Consider the following 19,440-nt stretch of genomic DNA (forward strand, 5'->3'; position numbering starts at 1 on the left):
CCGCACAAAGTAAGTGCAAAAAGAGAGCGCGGGCGACATTTGCTGCACTTGGATTTTATGCGGAAATTCATTTCCGTTTTGTTTTGTGTGTGGGAAAGTTTTTCCTACGGAGGGTTGGGTTTTTGGGCATTTTCGGGGGTTTTTGGAGAGTGGGAAATTTATGTTTATGATGTGCGTGCCGGAAAGATGCTTTTGGTATGCCAGTCTTTGCTGATTTGCAGTTATTGTGCGGAATTTCGCCAGTCCCGAGAATGTTTATTTTTTTTCGGTTGCCACTCCGACTATTAAATTAACATTTGATGGGACTCTGATTTCAAATACGGATTCTAATGCGAACCGAAATGTGGTCATCTACAATTTTTTGAATTTATTTGGTAACTCGTTTTGGTCTTACAGAAACAAAACGCCAAATAAATTGTTAAGCCCATATAAGCAGAATATATACTCTTGTTTTCAAACAAATTTATTAACTAAATATTAAACAAAAATGCAAATAAATTGTTAAGCCCATATAAGAAGAATATATATTCTTGTTTTCAAACATATTTATTAACTAGAAAGTTTTACTACAAAATAATAAGATTTAGTTTTAGCACTATGATTTAAGTTGGACAGTGTGTAAAGCTTAACACGATACTAATGTACAAATTTTCTAGATCACTGAATTTTCATTTGTGAATCTAATTTGAGTTGCTACTGAAAAAATAAGTATGTTTTTGTTTGGCTTTCATATAAAATTATTAATTAATTTAGGCAAATCAGAAGCTGAACATCATATCAATTTACCCAAAAAAAACGAAAATTTCATTATTAGAAATGAAAGACGAAAAAATTTATTATCGCGCTTTTTTCTGGGCTTCTCTTTTCCAATTTGCATTTTCCACGCAAATGAGAAGTTTCGTATGCAAAACTCTCTGCACTCCGTATCCTGTTGCCGGTTAAAAGGGGAATTAGGGGCGAACTTGGGTGGAGCATCCTCAACAATGTGCATTCAACTAATTAGAAACAAATTACGCTGGTTTCATACACAAGCAGCCAGCGGCAGTCGAGCAAACTTTTCTAGCTCAATCACAAACTTTGCGCAGAATCTTGCAAGGATGTGCCAAGGACTTTTCTATGTGCATTGGATAGGTATACGCTATACCTATGCATGGTCGTCTATCTAAGGGTGCCTGTGTGCTTTGTTTGATGAAATGCAAAAGTGCAGGAAAAGTCAGCGCTGAAAAGTCGTGGCTGCGGCAACTTTGTGGCTCCGAGCATCATTCATCACTGTCAGCAGAAGTTCTGCGGATAAAAGTGGGTTGGGGTGATGTCCTGTGGCCTGACAAAACCAAATGCCAGCAATTGCGTTTAAGCTTGACTTGAATATATATGGGGGGAATTTGTCAAGGGTTTCTTGCTGCAAAGTTGCGCTAATTACGCGCACTTAGCCAAGTCCCTTCGAATTCCTGGCTGCCAAGTTCCAAGACCCCGCATCAAACTAAGCGCTGCCAATTAAAGACGGCGACTCCAACCAAAACGCTCACATTAGCAACAGAGTTACTGGCCAACAGAGATCGCAGATTCTGCGAGAACTTTTGCAAATTAGGCAAAACGTTTTGCGCCAAATCTACGCGCTGTCAAATTGTTCAAGCGGAAAGCTCTCGCCACGAAAATCGGGGGAAAAAACAATTTCTGGCGCACATAAAAACCAAGCGGAAACAAAGAGGACGGGGCGCACAGAAGGACTTGGGGGCCCGAAACCCGGGCAGACCGCAAATAAAATAAGCCAGCGGACATGGCGTATACGTAACGTTGAGTTAGCTGCTGAAAAATGGCCGCCGGACGTTGGAACTTTGCATGGACAAAAGGCTACGCATGGCATAGTACAGTAGTATAGTATGGTGCATATGTATATAGTAAATGTAAATGTGCGTGGGTCCCGACTCTATCTTAGATCTTTGCGGTTGCGACTTTGTGCCATTTGTTTCGCTTTGAACTGACTTCCCGTGGTCTCTGGGCCCCTGTCGAACTTTTTTCCCTGCCGTCTGTTAATTAAACGCCAGGCCAAAACTCAAGTGGACCCTTTGAGGATTAGCCTTTGGTCTCTGACAAAGCCCGAAACCCATTTATACGGCATATCTTTTATGGTCATGGCTAATTGTTGTCTCTGGTCCTTTCTGGCCAAGTGGAAGTGCCCAATGAGCCGCAAAATCTATGCGACATGTGACGGCAATCAAAATGATTGCCTCGCAGGCCGACGATGGCCGAGTTTCAGTTCATTAATGCAGTTTAGGGAAGAATGGGAAAGTTTTTCGTGGCACTTAGGCAGCGCTTTTGGGAGGGTATAACATGAATATTGAATTTTCTGTCTGATCTATCGGAATATTAATGGCAGAATTGACTTTTGAACTCTCTAATTTAATTAAATTTAGGACAGCAATGTGGAAGGAAACATGTAGATTTAAAATTGGTACATCCATTTAATATAACTTACAAAGGCCACTTTAAGTTTTTAGTTTGACTGCCCTTATTAATTAATTACGCTTTTATATATGGCTTAAGTACCTTTGTAATACTTGTAACTTTGTAATAAATTTCTAGAGTTATGCTGTGAACTTAATACTTAAGCTTCAATTATTATTAAATATTACAGAAAAATCTATTTTAATGATTATATAATAATTATATTTCATAATTATAGTTTCCTGCAGTTTTTTTTTTGCGCTAATTAATATTTATCCAGTGGCTTAGTTCTTAGGTCATTAATTGTCTTAGAAACCTCGAAACTCTATGTGTAACTCCGAGTATCCTTTATCTTAAGGGTATGCTCTCCGCAGTCAATTCTCACACACTGAGGCGCCAAATTAGCGCGGAGCATACAATTTTTTTCGCTTGGCTACGATGGCATTTTGGGGGAAATTGTTGGTTTGGTGGGATAAATGGATGAGGAGGGAAGTGATGGCGCCTGGCCGACAGCACTTGCCGGCAGCAATAGTAATTAAAACTTGCGTTGCCTGCTTTTAGGCTTCTGCTCGGCGGGATTGGCATTGGGAATGGGGACTCGAATTGGGATCGAAAATAGGGGAAAAGTGGAGGCAAGTGGGAGTTGGACGGCCCTGGGCAGCGCGAAAATATTTCCAATTAGGCCAAAGTTTTCGACAACCACAACAACAACGACAGCGTCGAAAGCCAAACTCTCTTCGTCAGCACAAATCAACTCGGTGGCTATAAATTCACAGCGAGTTTTTTTTTCTCGCTCGCTGGTTGTGTTTTACGTAAATTAATTAAAATTTATTTCGACTTACCGCCGCGCACATGAACCTCTCGGCTGAGCACGGTGCCCATCAAATTGCGCAGTTTGCATCTGCCGGTTTAAAGGACAAAAGGATTAACAATCAATCTGTGCTGGGCTAGGGTGGCGGTGGCAAATTATTTCTGGCCTCACCTGTAGACGGTGGCATGCACCTCGTGGCGGTACTTCTCGGCCGTGAAGGGATAGAACATCATGCTGCCGTTGGAGAGCTGGAACACCATGTCTTGCTGCGGCGGGATGGGGGTCCATTCCACCTGGGTGAGGAAAAGTCAAGAGGAATTAGAAGGGCACTCTGAAAAATACTCAAAACATATTTTGTAACGGAGTCGTTTGTATGCGATATTAACACAATGAAAATATCATCAAACAAAAATAACAAAGCAGTGCAACTAAACCATTACATATAAAAACGTGTGTTTTGACAAAAAGAGACATGAAAAAATATTAAACCATATTATGCCTTGTTAAAATGTTTTGATCTTTATTTTTGTTATAAACTTCATCTGCGTACCATATTATTTTAAGATACAGTTTTACCACATTGAAACAAATTGTTTTTTTTAAATAATAATATCATATTAACAGCACAGTTAATGAGTTTTATAGAATAAATTATAAATTAAATATATAAATTATAGTTTTAAATAAAACTCTTAAAGCGTGTAACCTAAAAAAAATAGACAACTATCTCTTTTTTTATACTAAGAAAAATACAATTTAAAATATAATTTTCTAAGAAATAATTAATTGTTTTTGACGTCTACCAAAAACCAAAAGAATTTAAATTTTCAAAGCTAAATATTGTATAAGACATTTAGTTTTGTAGGCTTTCTGATTCAAATGAAAAGTACAATTTCGTTGAGTGCTTCAGCGAGCGTTTAGCATTTGTTTGTTGGCCAGTCAATTAACTTGGAAGTAAGCGGAGCCAAACGCCGCACAGCCATGCATAATTAAACAGCAATATTAAATGGCAGCGAGGTAAGAATGGAGCCAAGTCCTGCGCCGGCAAGAAAGGAAGTGGAAGGAAGTTCTCACCTCCGGCGGGGGACTGCCGTGGCCCGAGCATTCTATGAGTCCGCCCGAATTGTTGGAGAACTCGACGCGATGCGGTGGCTCATGGAGAAAAATCGGTCCCTGCAGATCCAGTCCATTTACAATCTGGCTGGTCTCGGCTGCAAAGAGAGAAGACGGGACGAGAAAGTGAGAGAAGTTGGGGGAAAGTTCGGTAAATTTAAAATTTTAATTAAATGGAGGCATTCTCTCTGTGTGCGTATGTGTGTGTGTGTGTTGGCCAATGTTAATTTCAATTTTTGTTAGAGCCGGAAACTTTTCTCCCCCGAAATTAAGTAGCGAGCATGCCAGTGGCTTTTGGCTTTTCCCCGACTTTTACGCTCGAATGGGCGTGGCAGCCGGGGGGGCTTGGCCCAAATTTTAATGAGGCGTCGTGAGTGCCGTTGGCCCACAACAAAGGCTGCTGCGGAGACAATTGCTTTTTACCTGCCGGCCATTGTTGCGGTCGCCGGCCACAAAAGCCCGCCTCTAATTGCTTCACCAGGCGCTGAGCATTGCATAATTTCGGCCATACTTTAAAATTGCTTTTGATGCGGCTTTTATGTCTTATTTATTATTCATTCCGAGACACCAGCCCAGGAGCTGTGTGGCCGGACAAGTTAAGGCGTTGTCTGCTGTCCAGAAAATATCCAGAAATTCATGTGCACCGAGTGAGCCGACTATGACACATGAATAATTTAGGGATAGGACTTTCGCCCAGCCACCTACACTCGGAAATCGACTTGGCGTTGAGGAATTTTAAAATATTTACTTCCTACTAATGTCTGTGTAAAGGGAAAGCGTTCACCCCTTAATAAGTAAAATGTGGTACATAAATCTCTAGTTAATAAGGTGTCTTAAAGTGCAAGGGCCAGAAAGTTAATGATAAAATGTTGCTTAATACCCAAATTAAACAGCAGTTGAATTATAACCAACTCTTTTTGAAATAGAAAAGTTTATAAATTTAATTTTTGAAAGAAATATCCTAATTTTATACTGATTTTATAATTTTATGATTTTATATGATTTGATGTCACTACAGATATGTTTTTGTTTGACATTAAAGTCAAAGCCAAATTAAAGCTATGTTCCACTTAAAATTCCGTTGTTTTTAAGCAAAAGGTTTTAAAGCTTAAATATTTGACTTTTGATTTCAGATTAATAATTTGCCTGTGTTATTAAAATACTTAATTAAAAAATCTTGGATAATTTTGACAACATAATTTACTTATAGAAACAACTGATTCTTAAGACCACTCACAATTTTCCCTTAACAAGACATTAATAATAATAGCCGTGTTCTATTTCCCGAAGTGCATGGGTTTTATGGCGAATGTTGGTTTTTTCCGAGATCTTTCTATCACTTCTGTCACTTCAAGAATCCCTCTTTGGCACTTGGCCCGACTTGCCTGGCAACAGGACTTGGACTTGGCAAAGAACGCTCCTTGTGCTCCTTGTGGCACTTTCAACAACAGCAGCCGCAAAGTATGCAACACTAAATTTGTAAGCAATTTTCAACCCCAGCAGCGCCGCAGTCGAGCAATAATATGAAAAATTGTTTTGTCAAAAAGGCATTAGGCGGTAGATAACGACGGCCGAGCTCCTCCTGGTTGCAGGCCCCAAAGTGTAGCAAAGTTTGTGCCACTTTCGTTGCGGTTTCCCCCCAAGCCTCCCAAGTCCCCTTGCCACCATTCCACCATTCCAGAGCCCCTTCATATCGTTGTCGTCCTGGATTTTCCTCCGCCTGGCAACACGCTGTCAACTGCAATGCCCAAAGGAAATGCGCCGCAAAAGGATGCAGAAAAAGGACAGACTGGGAAAAGAAAAGCAAAATGTTTGCGGAAAGTAAAAAGTGTTTGCCGCAAGTTGCAGCGGTTGCCACATGACGACGGGGGAGCGCATTAAATTTGCAGTTTTAGTTTTAAGTCACTTACGATAAAGTTTCACCCCGGCCAAAACTTTACTCCTCCGCCAGACACGGTCTAATGAAAATTTAATTATCCATCCGAAGAGTGGTGCTTTTTATTTTCTTCTATCAGCTTAATTACAGAACGTGTGTGGGTGCGTGTGTGTGTGTGCTCCACGGGATGATTGAGATTTGCAGGTAGGATTTCAATTAAAACTTTGTCTTAGGCCCGAGACAAGTTGCAGCTAATGAGCACTTCGTCAGGCGCAAACTGTCATCGAAGTGTACCACATTTCATGGGGCTCCTGTGCTGGCCAAGTCCCGAAGTCCTAAAGTCCTGAACAATGGCCATTGGCGTCGTCTATATGCGATGGCTCTGTAACAGAAACAGAAGCACCCGACGACTCGATTTGTCAGCCCCGTCAATCAAGGAAGCTGGAGGTGGAAGCGGGGCTTATTAATATAAGTGCCGCGCACATTTCCCCCAGCTAAAATCAATTACGCGGCAGGAGACGCGCAAGCTGGAGAATGGAAAACTAAATGAAACTAGCACTGCCAGCGGCAGCCTGCATCATTATCACGGATCATTAAAAATTGCCGTGAAGCTGAGCTGCAAAAGGAAATGACTGAGCCCGCCAAAGGAGATGGAAAATGTGAGAAGAAAAGCTGCAAAACAGAAGAGCAGAACAGAAAGGAAAGGCGGACCGCTGACAGCCGGGCAGACAAAATGCAAATGAGCAGCAGCAGCAAAAGATTCAACTCAAACTCGACTGTGACTACTCAGCCCCAGGATGCACAGAGAAAAACATTTGAAGTCTTAGGTCAATAAAAATAAATTTAAGAGATGATATCTCATAATGTGTATCTAATAGCATAAGTACCATGAGTAATTATTTTCAGTACTTTCGTCCCCCTCTTTATGTAAATATTTGTGGCCATAATTTTAACCCATTCACTGCTGAATAGTCTCAAAGTGTTGCCCTGCTTAATTAAGAGGAAATTCCAAGAGATTCGGAAAACAGAAAAGCGGCCCGTGGAATGAAGATTTTAATTCACATTACGTTTACTTCGCCGGAACAAAGCGAGCGGAAAAATCTTTTTGAAAAGTGTCTGCAAATAATAATGAAGTTGCCAGTTTCCAGTTGCTAGCTTCAAAGCGCACACTAAATCAGAAAAACTTTTCCCGCACACAATTTAAATGAAAACGCAATTTCGCGACAGAGAAGAAGAAAATCGCTGAGCAAGAAGAGCAGTAACATTAAAGCTGATTTGCATATGCCGTGAGAGAAGGGGACTTGTCTTCGCTGACTCTCTATCTACATCCATCTGCTGTCTTCTTTGCTGTTTTGTATGGCGTCAGGCGAAATGGCTTGGCAAATACAAATGCACAAGTTTACGTTGTGGTGCTCCGATTTTCACTTTCGCAAGACTTTTGGGAAATACTTTGAAGATTTTCAAGGACTTCTAAATGTATTGGGAAATGACAGATTGCTAAGAAAGACTTGTTTTACATATAATAAAAGTTTATTTTTTAATGTTGTATTTTTACGTGAATAAAATAACGTGTCTTAACATTTTTTTAAGCCTTACACTTTTTTCAGACTTATTTGCTTAAACTTAATTAATTAAACAGTTATGTTTTTTCAAGTTTAAAAATCTCCAAAAAGGCAAGAATTGAGAACGCGGCCGTTGCCAATGTCGAATTTGATTCAGGCAGCCGAAAAGTAGGCAACGTTTAATATTTAAAGTAGCACACGGCTCAGGGAAACGGGTCGGATGAGTGTTGTGGGAGGGGATTGATGTTTCTGGGGATTGAGGCAAATCCGGGTGTTCCGGGCTTTTGAGGAGGTGGCCCTCAAGTGCACGCATTTTTCTGCTTAAAAGCCCCGACTAATGCGATGTCGAAGCGAAATCTTCATCTGTCTGGGTGCGCAACAAAGCGGAATACTCCACGGATGTGTGTGTGCCAGGACCAGGACCAGGACCCGGACCTGAGTGTAAAGTGTATTTGCTTAGGTCAGAGCACGTAGGGCACTCCAGGGCTTCCTGCTCCAACTTGACTTGCTTTGACTAAACAAGCTGAAAAACAAGAAAATTGCTCAAATTGAAAGCTTGAATGTTTTAAGGCCCAAACACAGTGGGTAAAAGAATGCTATCTGGCCCCGGCAATCTCATTATCCGAGCTCACATTTTGCAAGTAGCAGGCTGCATTTCTCTGCGAAAATAATTAAGCTGCGTTGCCAGGCTGGGCTTGAGGATTTCCATCCAGCTTTTGTGCCCGCAACACTTCCTTGACGAGCCCTTCACTCTTCAGGGTTTTTTGTGTGGCACTCTCGAAAAGCCAAAGCTATCAGCAAAAGATCAACGACTGTACCCCCGCCAGTGCAATGTCCATATCCACGTCCGTGTCCTCGTCATCGTCGTCGTCATCGTACTTTTCCTGGCGCTTTGTATTCCATCCATGGCTAAGCTGCGGGCTGATGTTGCTGCTGGTCGGATCCGATGTTGCTGCTGACTGTGACAGTAAAGGCCTTTCTTTGCTTACTGCTTGTTGCTGCTGCTGTTGCTCGTGCTGTTGCTGTTGCTGCTACTGCTGCTGCTGCTGCTGCCTCTACTACTGATGATGAAGCTGATTATGCTCTGCATGCTTTGGACTTAAGCCCGGCCTCCTCCTTGGACAATGTTGCCAGGTCCTCACAAAAGCTCTTGCCTGCTCCGCCTGCCTTTGGCTTTGCTTCTTCGGGCTTGTTTTTGTTTCATAAAATAGCAGTCAGCAGTCAGGAGCCAGAAGCTGCATAATCTTGGCCCTCCTGCTGCGCTGCAATGTGACGAACTGCCAGGAGGGGAACCCCTCCAAAGCCCCCCACCCCAAAACTCCTCATAAAATCAACCCCTAACCCACCCATAGCCCACTGCTTTCATGCGCTTAGCAAACGTGACATTCGAGGTCATTCACATTTCGAGGGCGTGTTGTTGAACTTGGTGTGAAGCGGGGGGAAGTACAGCCGGAGCAGCAGGAGCTGCAGGAGCTGCTATAGAATCAGCAGCTCACAGGAGCGGACTTGGCGGGAAGTAAGCAATCTGGGCGGGGCATCTTAGCCAAAAGCCAGAGGATTCTTGCCTGGCTTTCTTTGTGCGAAGTTCAGTTTTTCCCACCATTTCGTATTCAAAGCTACAGACAGCCAAATAAGGAGTTTAAGGTCTAAATACAATTTAAAATTCCAAAAACTTTAGTATTATTGAAAGTATAAGCGATCTGATTTAGTATGATCTTTGTATTATTATGCTAATCTGATTAAGTAGCTAAAGAACGAGAATGGAAATACGAATTTATAAATATTATATTTTCAATTCTAATTTACAAGTATATGTTCATTTTCAAATTAAAAAAAAACCATTATATCTTAGTAAATTGATCAATCAAATACGTTTAAGCTTTTATTTTCAACAGATTGGCATATTAAAACTTGATATCACCCCAGTCAAAAATTTGTAAATATGTTTAAATATAAACATTTTGTAAATATTATGGATTTTACGATCTCAAAATAGTATCATTTGGATTAGCCCTGTAGTCTAATTTTTCCTGCCAGTGCCGTGCTAACGGGTAATTTCTTTCACTGCGCTAGCTGTGCATTTGTTAGGCTGGGGTTAGTCACTCCTGTCCGCAGCTTTTCTCCGGAGTTGCAGTTGCTGTGGGTGCAGACGTATTCGCTTGCTAAATGCCGTGACACATTAGACAATGAGGATCTCTAATTATGGCTCGAAAACTGCAATTAACATTTGATCCAGCCTGTTTGGCCCCCTCCAACCCCCTTGGCGTCCCCTCTTTTGTGTGTGTGTGTGGGTGAGTGTGTGTGGGGTGCTGTGTGTGGGGTAGTGTGTGCCTTGAAGTGTCGAGCCACGCCAGCAGTAGAAAGTTTTATAAATGTTGCTCCTTCTCCTGTTCCTGCGGTTGCGGTTGCGACTGCGACTCTTGTGACTCCTGCTCGTCCTGCTCGATGTCCTGGCATGCAAACTTTTGCTGTTGACTCCGTTTCTTTGAGCGCCACGCAAACGCAACACAAACAAAAACAAAAGTGAAACGTGTGCCTTTCAATAATTCAGTTTTATGGCACAAACTCCGCAACTTCGCCCGGCTTTTGTCTACTCGCGAAAGTTGAGCGGCAGGCGCTCATTAACGGCGATATATGTATGAACGCTACGTATGAGGCGCTGCGTTAATTGAAATGCTTTTCGCTTTTCAATTCCCAGCCCCACCCCTCTGCCCCTCCTTGAGATCCCTTGTTCCTTGGGCTTATGTTGCAAATTTAATTGCACACTTTTGTGGGCTTCCCATTGGGGGATAAAATAACCGGCATAGAGCTGGCAAAACACCGATAATATTATCGATAAAAATCGAAAAAACTTTAAAATGGTTTTTATTGTAATAAGTTTAAATGGTTTACCGAATTCAAAGCAGACAAAACGGATAAATGGTGTTATATTAAGAGCAGTATTTATAGTTAAGAGCTTTATGTCAGTTATTCAACCAAAGTTCCACAATCAACTATTGGTCCGCTTTAGTCCCTCTATCCCCTCCATTAGAAATTGTCAATCATTCGAATCGAATCTATACTATCGATTAGAGTTTTTGTGTTTTATGGGAACGGAAACAAACAATGCGGGCTGGCAGTACTCACCTCTTATGACATACAGGATCAGGATGGCCTTAAAAAGGCTGTGAAAATCCATTTTTTATGAGCACTAATGCTTTCCATTACATTTTTTATATCTGGATTTTAAATGCCGAATTTCGCTTGATTTGTTTGTTATTGCTGTCGTTTTTGTTCGCGTTCGCTCTGTTTATTTCGCTTATTTAATTTCTTTCTCACATCCACAAATGCGTTGCTGTGATTGAAGCTGAAAATGTTAATGGTTTCTGGCTCAACTTTGTTGTTGAAGGTGCTATTGTTATTGTTGTTCTTGTTGTTTGTTTGTTTTCCGTATTACGCGCCACGGAAATTAGAATTTCGAATGCGATGCCAGAGATTTATGCGCCCAGTGATTTTAATGCTCGGGCTTTGCCTAAAAGACAAATATAATATATTGTTATATACAAATTATAGATTGCATTCCAAATGCGTTAATTTTTTTTTGCTGCTCAAGCCGAAACTTCTTCTCTGGTTTGTTTGACAATTTATTTTTTGAAGAACATTAAAATGGTTCTTAAAATATTATAACCTGATGAAGTAACATATCTGAGTTTTGCCTTGTCTTGGAAACCCTTTTCATTCAAATGGCTTTAATCTGCCTTGATGTGGTTAATGGGGCTGCTGCCTTTGCTTTTCATTTAACTTGACGACAGTCAGTCAACTGCGATCCGCATGTCAACGGGGATATTAATCATGTCAAGTCAGCGCCATCAAAGCGCACACCCATTCAATCCAGCTGAACCACTTGGGGAAATCTGGCAGTTCCAGATATCGGAACAACAAAAGCAAAAAACACTCAAAATAATAATTGAAAGATTAAGTGCAATGTCTTTGCTAAGCTTAAATTGAGTTATACACTTTTAAAATATATTGTATACACCAAACATTCTAAGATTAGTTTTGTAAATAACGATTTCTAAAGTAAAAATATTTGCTTTAATAATTGTATCATTATTCCCCTTATAGATTTTTATATACTAAACATTTTTTAATAGACATTTACAAGACAACCTTGCAAGCATTTATTTAACAAATGTCCGTCAAACCTTAAGGATAAAACTAAAAGAGTTTAAAAGCTTTATATTTTATTTTAATGATTTAAATAGATAAAAACTTTATAGACAAAAAAATATAAAAATGTTTTATTAATTACTGAAATTATAAAAAAGAGGAACTTCTTATTTACAAGATTCTTCAAAATTAAAATTTTTAAATTTAATTTTAAGAACCTATTTAAATTTAATTTTGTAAGGAAAATTTAAAGTTCAAATGTTTCCTCATTCTCTAGACCCGGAAAAAGGGTAGTGATGCTGGTGCTGTGGCTCCCTAAAGTTTTCCCCTTTTTCCGGGTTTCGGCTTTTGCGCCCCTTTGAGCGCATTTTTATGCTAGAAGATGAAGGCGAAAAAATTATGCATCAGCGCGAAATTGGAGCGCCATAAGTTGCCACTGAAGTGCTGACATCCTCATCTGAAGTTGCGGCTGCAGCCGAGTGCGAGTGCTAGTATCTCGTGGATGCAAAATATGACAAAAATATGCTAAAACACGCTTGTGTGTCTGTGTTTGGGTATCGGGAGTCCTTCCTGCAGATCCCCTACCCCCTTTCGCAATACACCCTGCACTGTGATGCCTGGCTGGCATTACATTAACTTTTCCTATGGCCGGCCATGACAGGTTCTCTCCCCAAAGCCAGACGACTCCCCAAGGTAAGCTTCTGGACATTGTTAAAACGAAAAGGGAGCAAAAAATGCGGCACGAACCGAACGATATTTGCCGAAACTTGAAACTATGCAAAAGGGACAGGAACAGGACAACTTGATACGAAGGAGATAAAAAAGAAACGTATAAAACTGTCAATAACGATAAAGCACAGAGGCGGCAGGGAAGGGGGTTTTTTTGGGGGGTATACAGCAGGGTATTCGAGCTGTAACAACAAAATGCCGCTTAAGCAACATGGAAATTATGCCCAGTGCGAATATCATCAGCAAACTGCTGGAACAGACAATGGTTGTCGGGCAGCCGGAATGGGCGGAAAATGGATGGAAAAATTCAGTGGGGAGTGGGAGAGAGGGAGAGGGGGAAGTGAAGAAATGCTGCTGAAAATGCTTCGTTTATTTCCTTCGTTACTTGTTGTATTTTTCTTCTCCATCTCCATCTCCGCTCTTCTTGGTGTGTAAAAAATCATGACTTGGCAATTATGCGGCAAATGTGCGCACTGGGCATACCGACACTGGCAAACAAAAGAGCGAAACAGACTCGCTCGCACACACGGCGGATGGCAAAAGGCGAACAGACATAAATATTACGCATACGCCGCATTGCACTGCCAACGTTTGCTAAATTGCTGGCAATTAGTTTAAAGTGCGACAGCAAAAAATCAAAATTGCAAGCCTAAGCGGCTTTGCTAGCAAGTATTGCGTTTTATGGTTCCTATAACCAAATCACCTGAAAATCTCTTTTGAAAAGTATTACAAAATTAATGAAAATAGTTTATATATTAAGATTATATCCTTTGCAAACTAATTTTGAAATTAATTGGCAACAAATAAGTACAAATTACTATATTATGCATATATATAAAGCACTTTTCTCATTGCTCCATATATATGCCAAAGTAAACCAATCACAGTAAGAACGGATGATTAGGAAAATTTCCCGACGGAGATGTTACGTATACGCCGCATTACCTGCCAGCAGTTCGTTGAAATCACGACTTTAGTAGTTACCCCGGCTAACATCAAATAAAATGTTCTGTATAAAATTCGTTGAAAGACTAAACATTATATTAAACATTTAAATGGGCTCCAATGGCTGAGCAAACTTTGTCTCCGACCCAATCAAAAGGGGCATGATTGCATCAAAGCGGGAATGCTCTTGTAAGCCTTTGTGAGCGGCTTCTTCTCCTATTTCATCGCCCTGCCTTTGAACTGCTTCCCAGCCGTCTTTGCCAACGGCTTAAACACTTGAAGTCAGCTTCGATTTATTTATATTACACTTTACTTTGTCTGCTCGGTCTTTTGCTCTCTGTCTGTGACAATTTGTGCCGGGGAAATGCATTAAAGGCCGCCCTTTCCGAAGCTGTCTTCCCATCTACTCATGTTTTCATGTGATCATGTGGCCGAGAGTATAGGGCTGGGAATGGGGCTGAAAATGGGGATGTGGATGCCAAGACAAGTGCAATTTATAGACTTCAACGCTTGGCCGGGTCTGGACTTTTCTCGTCTGGTCTGCCGCCGTACGGCAGCCATCGTCTGCCAAATACGTGATTTATTTTAATAGATAATCATTATGCCATCGATTTCTATCATGTCTGGAGTCTGTTTCGCTTGTTGCATGCCCCCAATCGACCGTCTCTACACCCCTATATGCTACGTGCGTCAATAAATCAAAATCAAATGGCTTTCAGCTTATTGTTTTGCGTGGGTAAATAGAAAACATGTGCGACCTGCTGTAGCCACGTGTAAGCATTGAGGTGTGACGCGTTTGTGTTTTTAGGTTGCAACTTGGTGAACTAATTTTTTTGTTTTTTGAAAAGTGACTTAAATAAGAGCTTATTCGAAATGGGAACTCTATAAAACTGCTCTTAATTGTTATGTTTTAAAATATGGTTTAAGAGCTGCTGTAAATATTCTCATTAGTAGTCATTGTCTACATTTCGGCGCTTTCGTAAGAACTTTAAACATTTTCGAAATACCCTAGTAAACATGCTTTTTTCTAAACCAGGATATGCCTTAAATCCTTTGTACAATGCACATCCGGCATATGAAAACACAACACTTTAAGCGCTAAACAGAGCAGTCCAGAAGCTGCCACAGCCGGTCATAGTTCACGGTTCATTCACATGGCAGATCCGCGCCGCTCCTCGCCGCAGCCGTATTTAAATTGTGCCATTATGCACTCGAGGGCCGGGCCTAGCCCCCTCTGGCCACCCTTTGCTCCCTTTGCCCCCTTCGCTAATGACTTTTTACGGCGTCTCTGGCGGCTGCTGGCGGAGGCGCAAAAAATCAATAGAATGCAAAAGGGCCCGGCCGGAGAAGCCGGAGCCTCTGCATGGGAATCTCGGCTGGCAAAACAAAGGGGCAGAGGCTAGAGGATTGTGGATAGTGGATAGAGGCCAGGGGACACTGAGCACTGAACACTGGACAGCGAGCTGGAATTGTAATGGCCAACCGTCTGTCGTCTGTTGCATTGTAACACTGGCCGACCGGCTGTCCGCAAACAAACAAACAAACAAACAAATAAAGGAACAGCAGCAGACATACAAAAAAACCCGAGGAGTGGAAATAGAAGCGAAACTAGCAACAAAAAAGGAGGAAAATCAATAAGGCAGAGGCATGAAGCAACAAACAAACAAGCGCAGCGAAAAAACCAGCGAAACAGAGAGAGAGAGAGAGAGAGAGAGAGAGAGAGAGAGCTTGAAATGCATAACAAACTGTGAAATGAAAAGCCAGCAACAAAATTGTGCAAGAAATTATATGCATATATACAACATAGAAAGCACAGGGGGCGAGAAAGGGGGCCCTTTCCTTTTGCTCTGAAGTGCACATAAAAATCATTTAAAAACAGCAGCCAAGCAGACGGACAGACGGAGGGAAGAAGGCTCTTGCCTAGCTTTTCCAGCTTTCTCCGCTTTCCCCCGCTTTTCCCAGCTTTCCCCAGCTTTTCCAGCTGGGCCCAAGGTAAGTCCACGCTGCTGCCGTGATTCAGGGGGAAAAAATTGAGTTCAGCAGAGGGGATGTACACAAAATGGGTCTAAAGTCATAAACTTTTTCCACATAGCAGCTGATGCCAACACGTTTCGGTTACTGGCAGCTCTGGTTTTTGTTTTTGCCATAGTTGCTGGTTGCTCAGTGATTTTTCCTGGGCCCGTTACTATGGTCTCTTGTTTCCTCCCGGCTAACGAGCCGAATATTGGGTTAAGTAAAATATGTACCAAATGGAAAACAAGGAAAAACTGTGCATGAGTTGGTTCAGAGAAAAAAATTTTGGAAACCGAAATAATTAGAAGGTCGGGGGAAATGCAAATGCGAGAAGTAAACTATGCGGATATATTTTTGGTATGGCAAAAAATAACACACAAGAGTGCATAACTTTTGCCAATTTTAATTATTTGTATCTTGCTTTTGGAGGAATACCCCCATCTAGCTGCCAATCAATTTAACATCGACCCGTTCAGACCCTCTAACTTTGCGTGTCTCAGTGGATGTCTGGATAAGACTTATTCACCCCTCGAACTGCTGCACATCAATCAAGAGCAGTCGACCCGCAGCAATAATTTTGAAATGCCAGGCCCGCGCTTAAAATGTCACACGCCAATCAAAAGCATGTTTGCCTGCATAAATAAACACAAAAGCACAAGGCCGTCGCTTAAGTATGAATAAAATATGAAGCCAAACAAAATATCATTTCTCAACTTTTGGCAACTTTGGCACTTCTTTACCCCTCCGACAATCTCGTCTCAATTTCCGCTGCATATGCGCGCGGGGGGAAAGTGATTTCTTAATTTGCTACACAGAAAAACTTTAACCTACCCACAGCTCAGGAAAAACCCCTTTAGTCGCAAGTCCCCCGTTTTTTCTGGGTTAAAGTGGAAAGCAGGAAGGAAAGTTTCCTTGAGTTGGCCCCGGAAAAAAGTCGTACGTGACTTTTGTGGAAAATGATGGATCATGTGCTGGGTGGGTGTAAAAGTGAAACTTGTGCCGCCTTCTAATTAATGTCAGTAGCAGTGGTGGCAGGACGTTATTTGCCCGATGGGTTCATATTTTGCTGCTTAAGCGCCACATTGCGCACACGCAGCGTGGAGCAATTCAAAAATTGCGTATACGCACTGCGGGCAGCTGTTGCAGTTTCTGCCCTGACCACCCAAAAATACATAATCCCCGAAAATGAAAGAGAGAGAAAGAGAAGGAGAAGGAGAGACAAAGAGAGAGTGAGAGCGTCACGATGACCGAAAATTTAAATAAACCAAAACTCGATGCCGGCAACTACTATTACTACAACTACTACGCACGAGTGTGTGAGTGAGTGTGTGTGTGTGTGTGTGTGTGTGTGTGTGTGCTGGTCACTTCCGCTGTGAAACGCATGAAATACGAGCCATTTTTACTACTACACATCAGCCACAGAGGCTGCAACATGCGACATGTGTGTATGCGGCAATCGATAAATTTTGTGTGTGCAGCACAGCAGCAGCAGTTGCAGGCACAACAACAATACCCTCAGCACCATAAGCCAGATATGCCAGATATACACATATATATATACGTATACATATATATATATATATATATATATATATATATATATATACGTAGCGAGTGAGTATGTGCCGGCACAGACAGATTTATAGTTTGTCATGGCGGCAGCGTCCAAAATAGTTGCAGCTTCTCTCCCGCTCACGAGGCATTCTGCAGTTTTCGTTCATAAAATCAATAGGCCGGCCACCCCCCACCCGTTTCTCTCACTGCATTAGCCGGCCGGTGTTGGCTTTACATAGGTACTGGGCATATATGCACATATATGCAGAGTCGGAGGAGTATATAGGCACTATGGAAGAGCGCACGCAGGACTGCTAATTGCTTGCATGCGAAACGTAACGAAACGAAAGGAAAGGAAAGGAACGGAAACGAGAGCAACGAGCAAGATGCCCCGACACAAAAGAAATATAAATAAATGCCATTTGCCCTCAACACAATACAGGGAAAATGTCAAACAATTAAGCGGCAATTAGCAGAAAGCTCGAGAGTGCCAGCAGCAGCGAGCCAGAAGACTATAAGACCAGAAAAGGGGGCGGCTGCTACGTGAAAGCGTCGCTAAATGTGTCTTCAGCTTGTCAAAAGGGGTTGAATGGAAGGGAACCAGAACCAGAATCAGGGCCACGGAAGTTGGCCACTCAAGGCAGCCCAGGTAGTCAGGAAACAGGATTGCATTATGCCTTATTGATGAGCTTAGGCGGGGGACTCTTGGCGAACTCAGAAAAGGACTCCATATGGCGCACTTCTTGCGATATTCATACAGTGCTTACCCTTGTACTCAAAGAACACTTTAAGGATAAGATTCACTTTTTTACAAAGTCAAATTGAAGTGATTATGAACAAATATTTTTTTTTTCAAAACAGATATTGTTAGTGCTAGCCATAAAAATTTCAGCAATCTTGCATATAAATCCAGTAGTGAAATGTTATGACTTTTACTTGTCTAATTTTAAAATCTTAATTATTTTTGTGCCAATTAATTTCAGTGCTTACACTTAACAATTAACTTGATTTAAACATTAATTTTTTTTGGTTTTAATGCAATGACGTATTTGGAAAACATTTAAAAACTTAGCTAATTTAATTTAACAACAAACCAATAACCACAAAACCAATAACAATTGTAAACAACACTCTGAAAACTTATTTTAATTGAGATTATATAGGAAAAAATAATTTCAATAATTCCAAAAATTATAAAAATACTTCTTAACGCTCAAAGTACCCCTTCTAGCGCGAAATATCAGAATATGCTTGTCGAAAATAAACACTGCCGAATAAACCCATTCAATTTCTTGATACAACACACTTATCTGCAACTAAGCAAATTTGCATGCCATTTTCTCTCATGAGGAAAAGCACTTTTCCACTTCTGGATGCAAAGGCAACAAACTCGAAAAAATAGAGCTAAAAACACGGTTGTTGCAGTTGTTGTTGTTTTCCTCAGATTTTAGCACGTTGTTGCAATTCAATTTATTTTCAATTTGCGCGCATGCAAGGCGAACAGTTAGGGGGTGGGGAAAATTGGGTTCGGGTGGGCTAACACCTTTCATTAGACACAACATTATCAAGCGCGAGTTTTACGGTTGCATACATGGCGGATTTTTCGTTGTCTTGACGGCCGGCACACGTTGCACTCACAAACACGGACTCACTTTTGGCCGGCACTGTATATAGGGGGCATGTATGTATATAAATTTGTGGCACGCACGTTGGCCGCTTCTCTTGTTGCTGCTGCAACGCGAATTGCGAGTTGCACTTGCGACACTGACAATCACAACGACAACAACTGGCGACAACAACTGCGACGGCGCGCTCTTCGGTGGTCTTTTTAATTTTTTTGTTGCCTTTCTGATAACAGGTCTCTCTCTCTCTCCCTCGCACCTCGCCCTATCTCGCTTGCTCCAGCACTTACTCGCCTGCCAAAGGAAAAGAAGGAGCAGACAACAACCGCACGCGAGCAACGTCGAACAGCAACTGAGTCCTGATTGCGCTGTCCCGCAGGATTTTTGTGCAGATGCAGGTTGGCATAGTGGCCACATCGCCATGTGCACCCCCGCATTCCAATCCCCACCTGCCAGTGGATGCTGGGGATGGTGCGCAGAATCCCGGTCCGGAGGGCCATCAACAGGAGCGTAGTAAACTCGTAGTAAATTGGATTCCATTCGGCTTCATTCACAGAGAAGCTCTCGCAACTCTCACGGCCGCATTTAGTTGATCACTACATGCTAATGGGCTTTAAATGT

The 19,440-nt window shown here is 41.7% G+C and overlaps 1 protein-coding gene across 13 annotated transcripts in view; it reads right to left on the reverse strand.

Annotated features, from left to right (window-relative positions):
- LOC128258442 (cell adhesion molecule Dscam2) overlaps positions 1-19,166 on the reverse strand; it is a 47,393-nt gene extending 28,227 nt beyond the window's left edge. For 4 of the 13 annotated variants that reach the window (XM_052990053.1, XM_052990054.1, XM_052990045.1 and 1 more), the window contains exons 1-5: positions 18,741-19,059; positions 10,934-11,318; positions 4,331-4,467; positions 3,428-3,549; positions 3,288-3,346 (exon numbers count right to left, since the gene is read on the reverse strand). In XM_052990053.1, the coding sequence (XP_052846013.1) occupies positions 3,288-3,346; positions 3,428-3,549; positions 4,331-4,467; positions 10,934-10,985 (370 nt within the window). In that variant the 5' untranslated portion in view covers positions 10,986-11,318; positions 18,741-19,059. The other 9 variants (XM_052990046.1, XM_052990049.1, XM_052990051.1 and 6 more) reach the window with 9 other exon arrangements.
- Positions 19,167-19,440: the final 274 nt, after the last annotated feature.

The sequence above is a fragment of the Drosophila gunungcola genome (assembly GCF_025200985.1).
Source record: "Drosophila gunungcola strain Sukarami chromosome 3L unlocalized genomic scaffold, Dgunungcola_SK_2 000003F, whole genome shotgun sequence".
Taxonomy (NCBI): Eukaryota; Metazoa; Arthropoda; class Insecta; order Diptera; family Drosophilidae; genus Drosophila; species Drosophila gunungcola.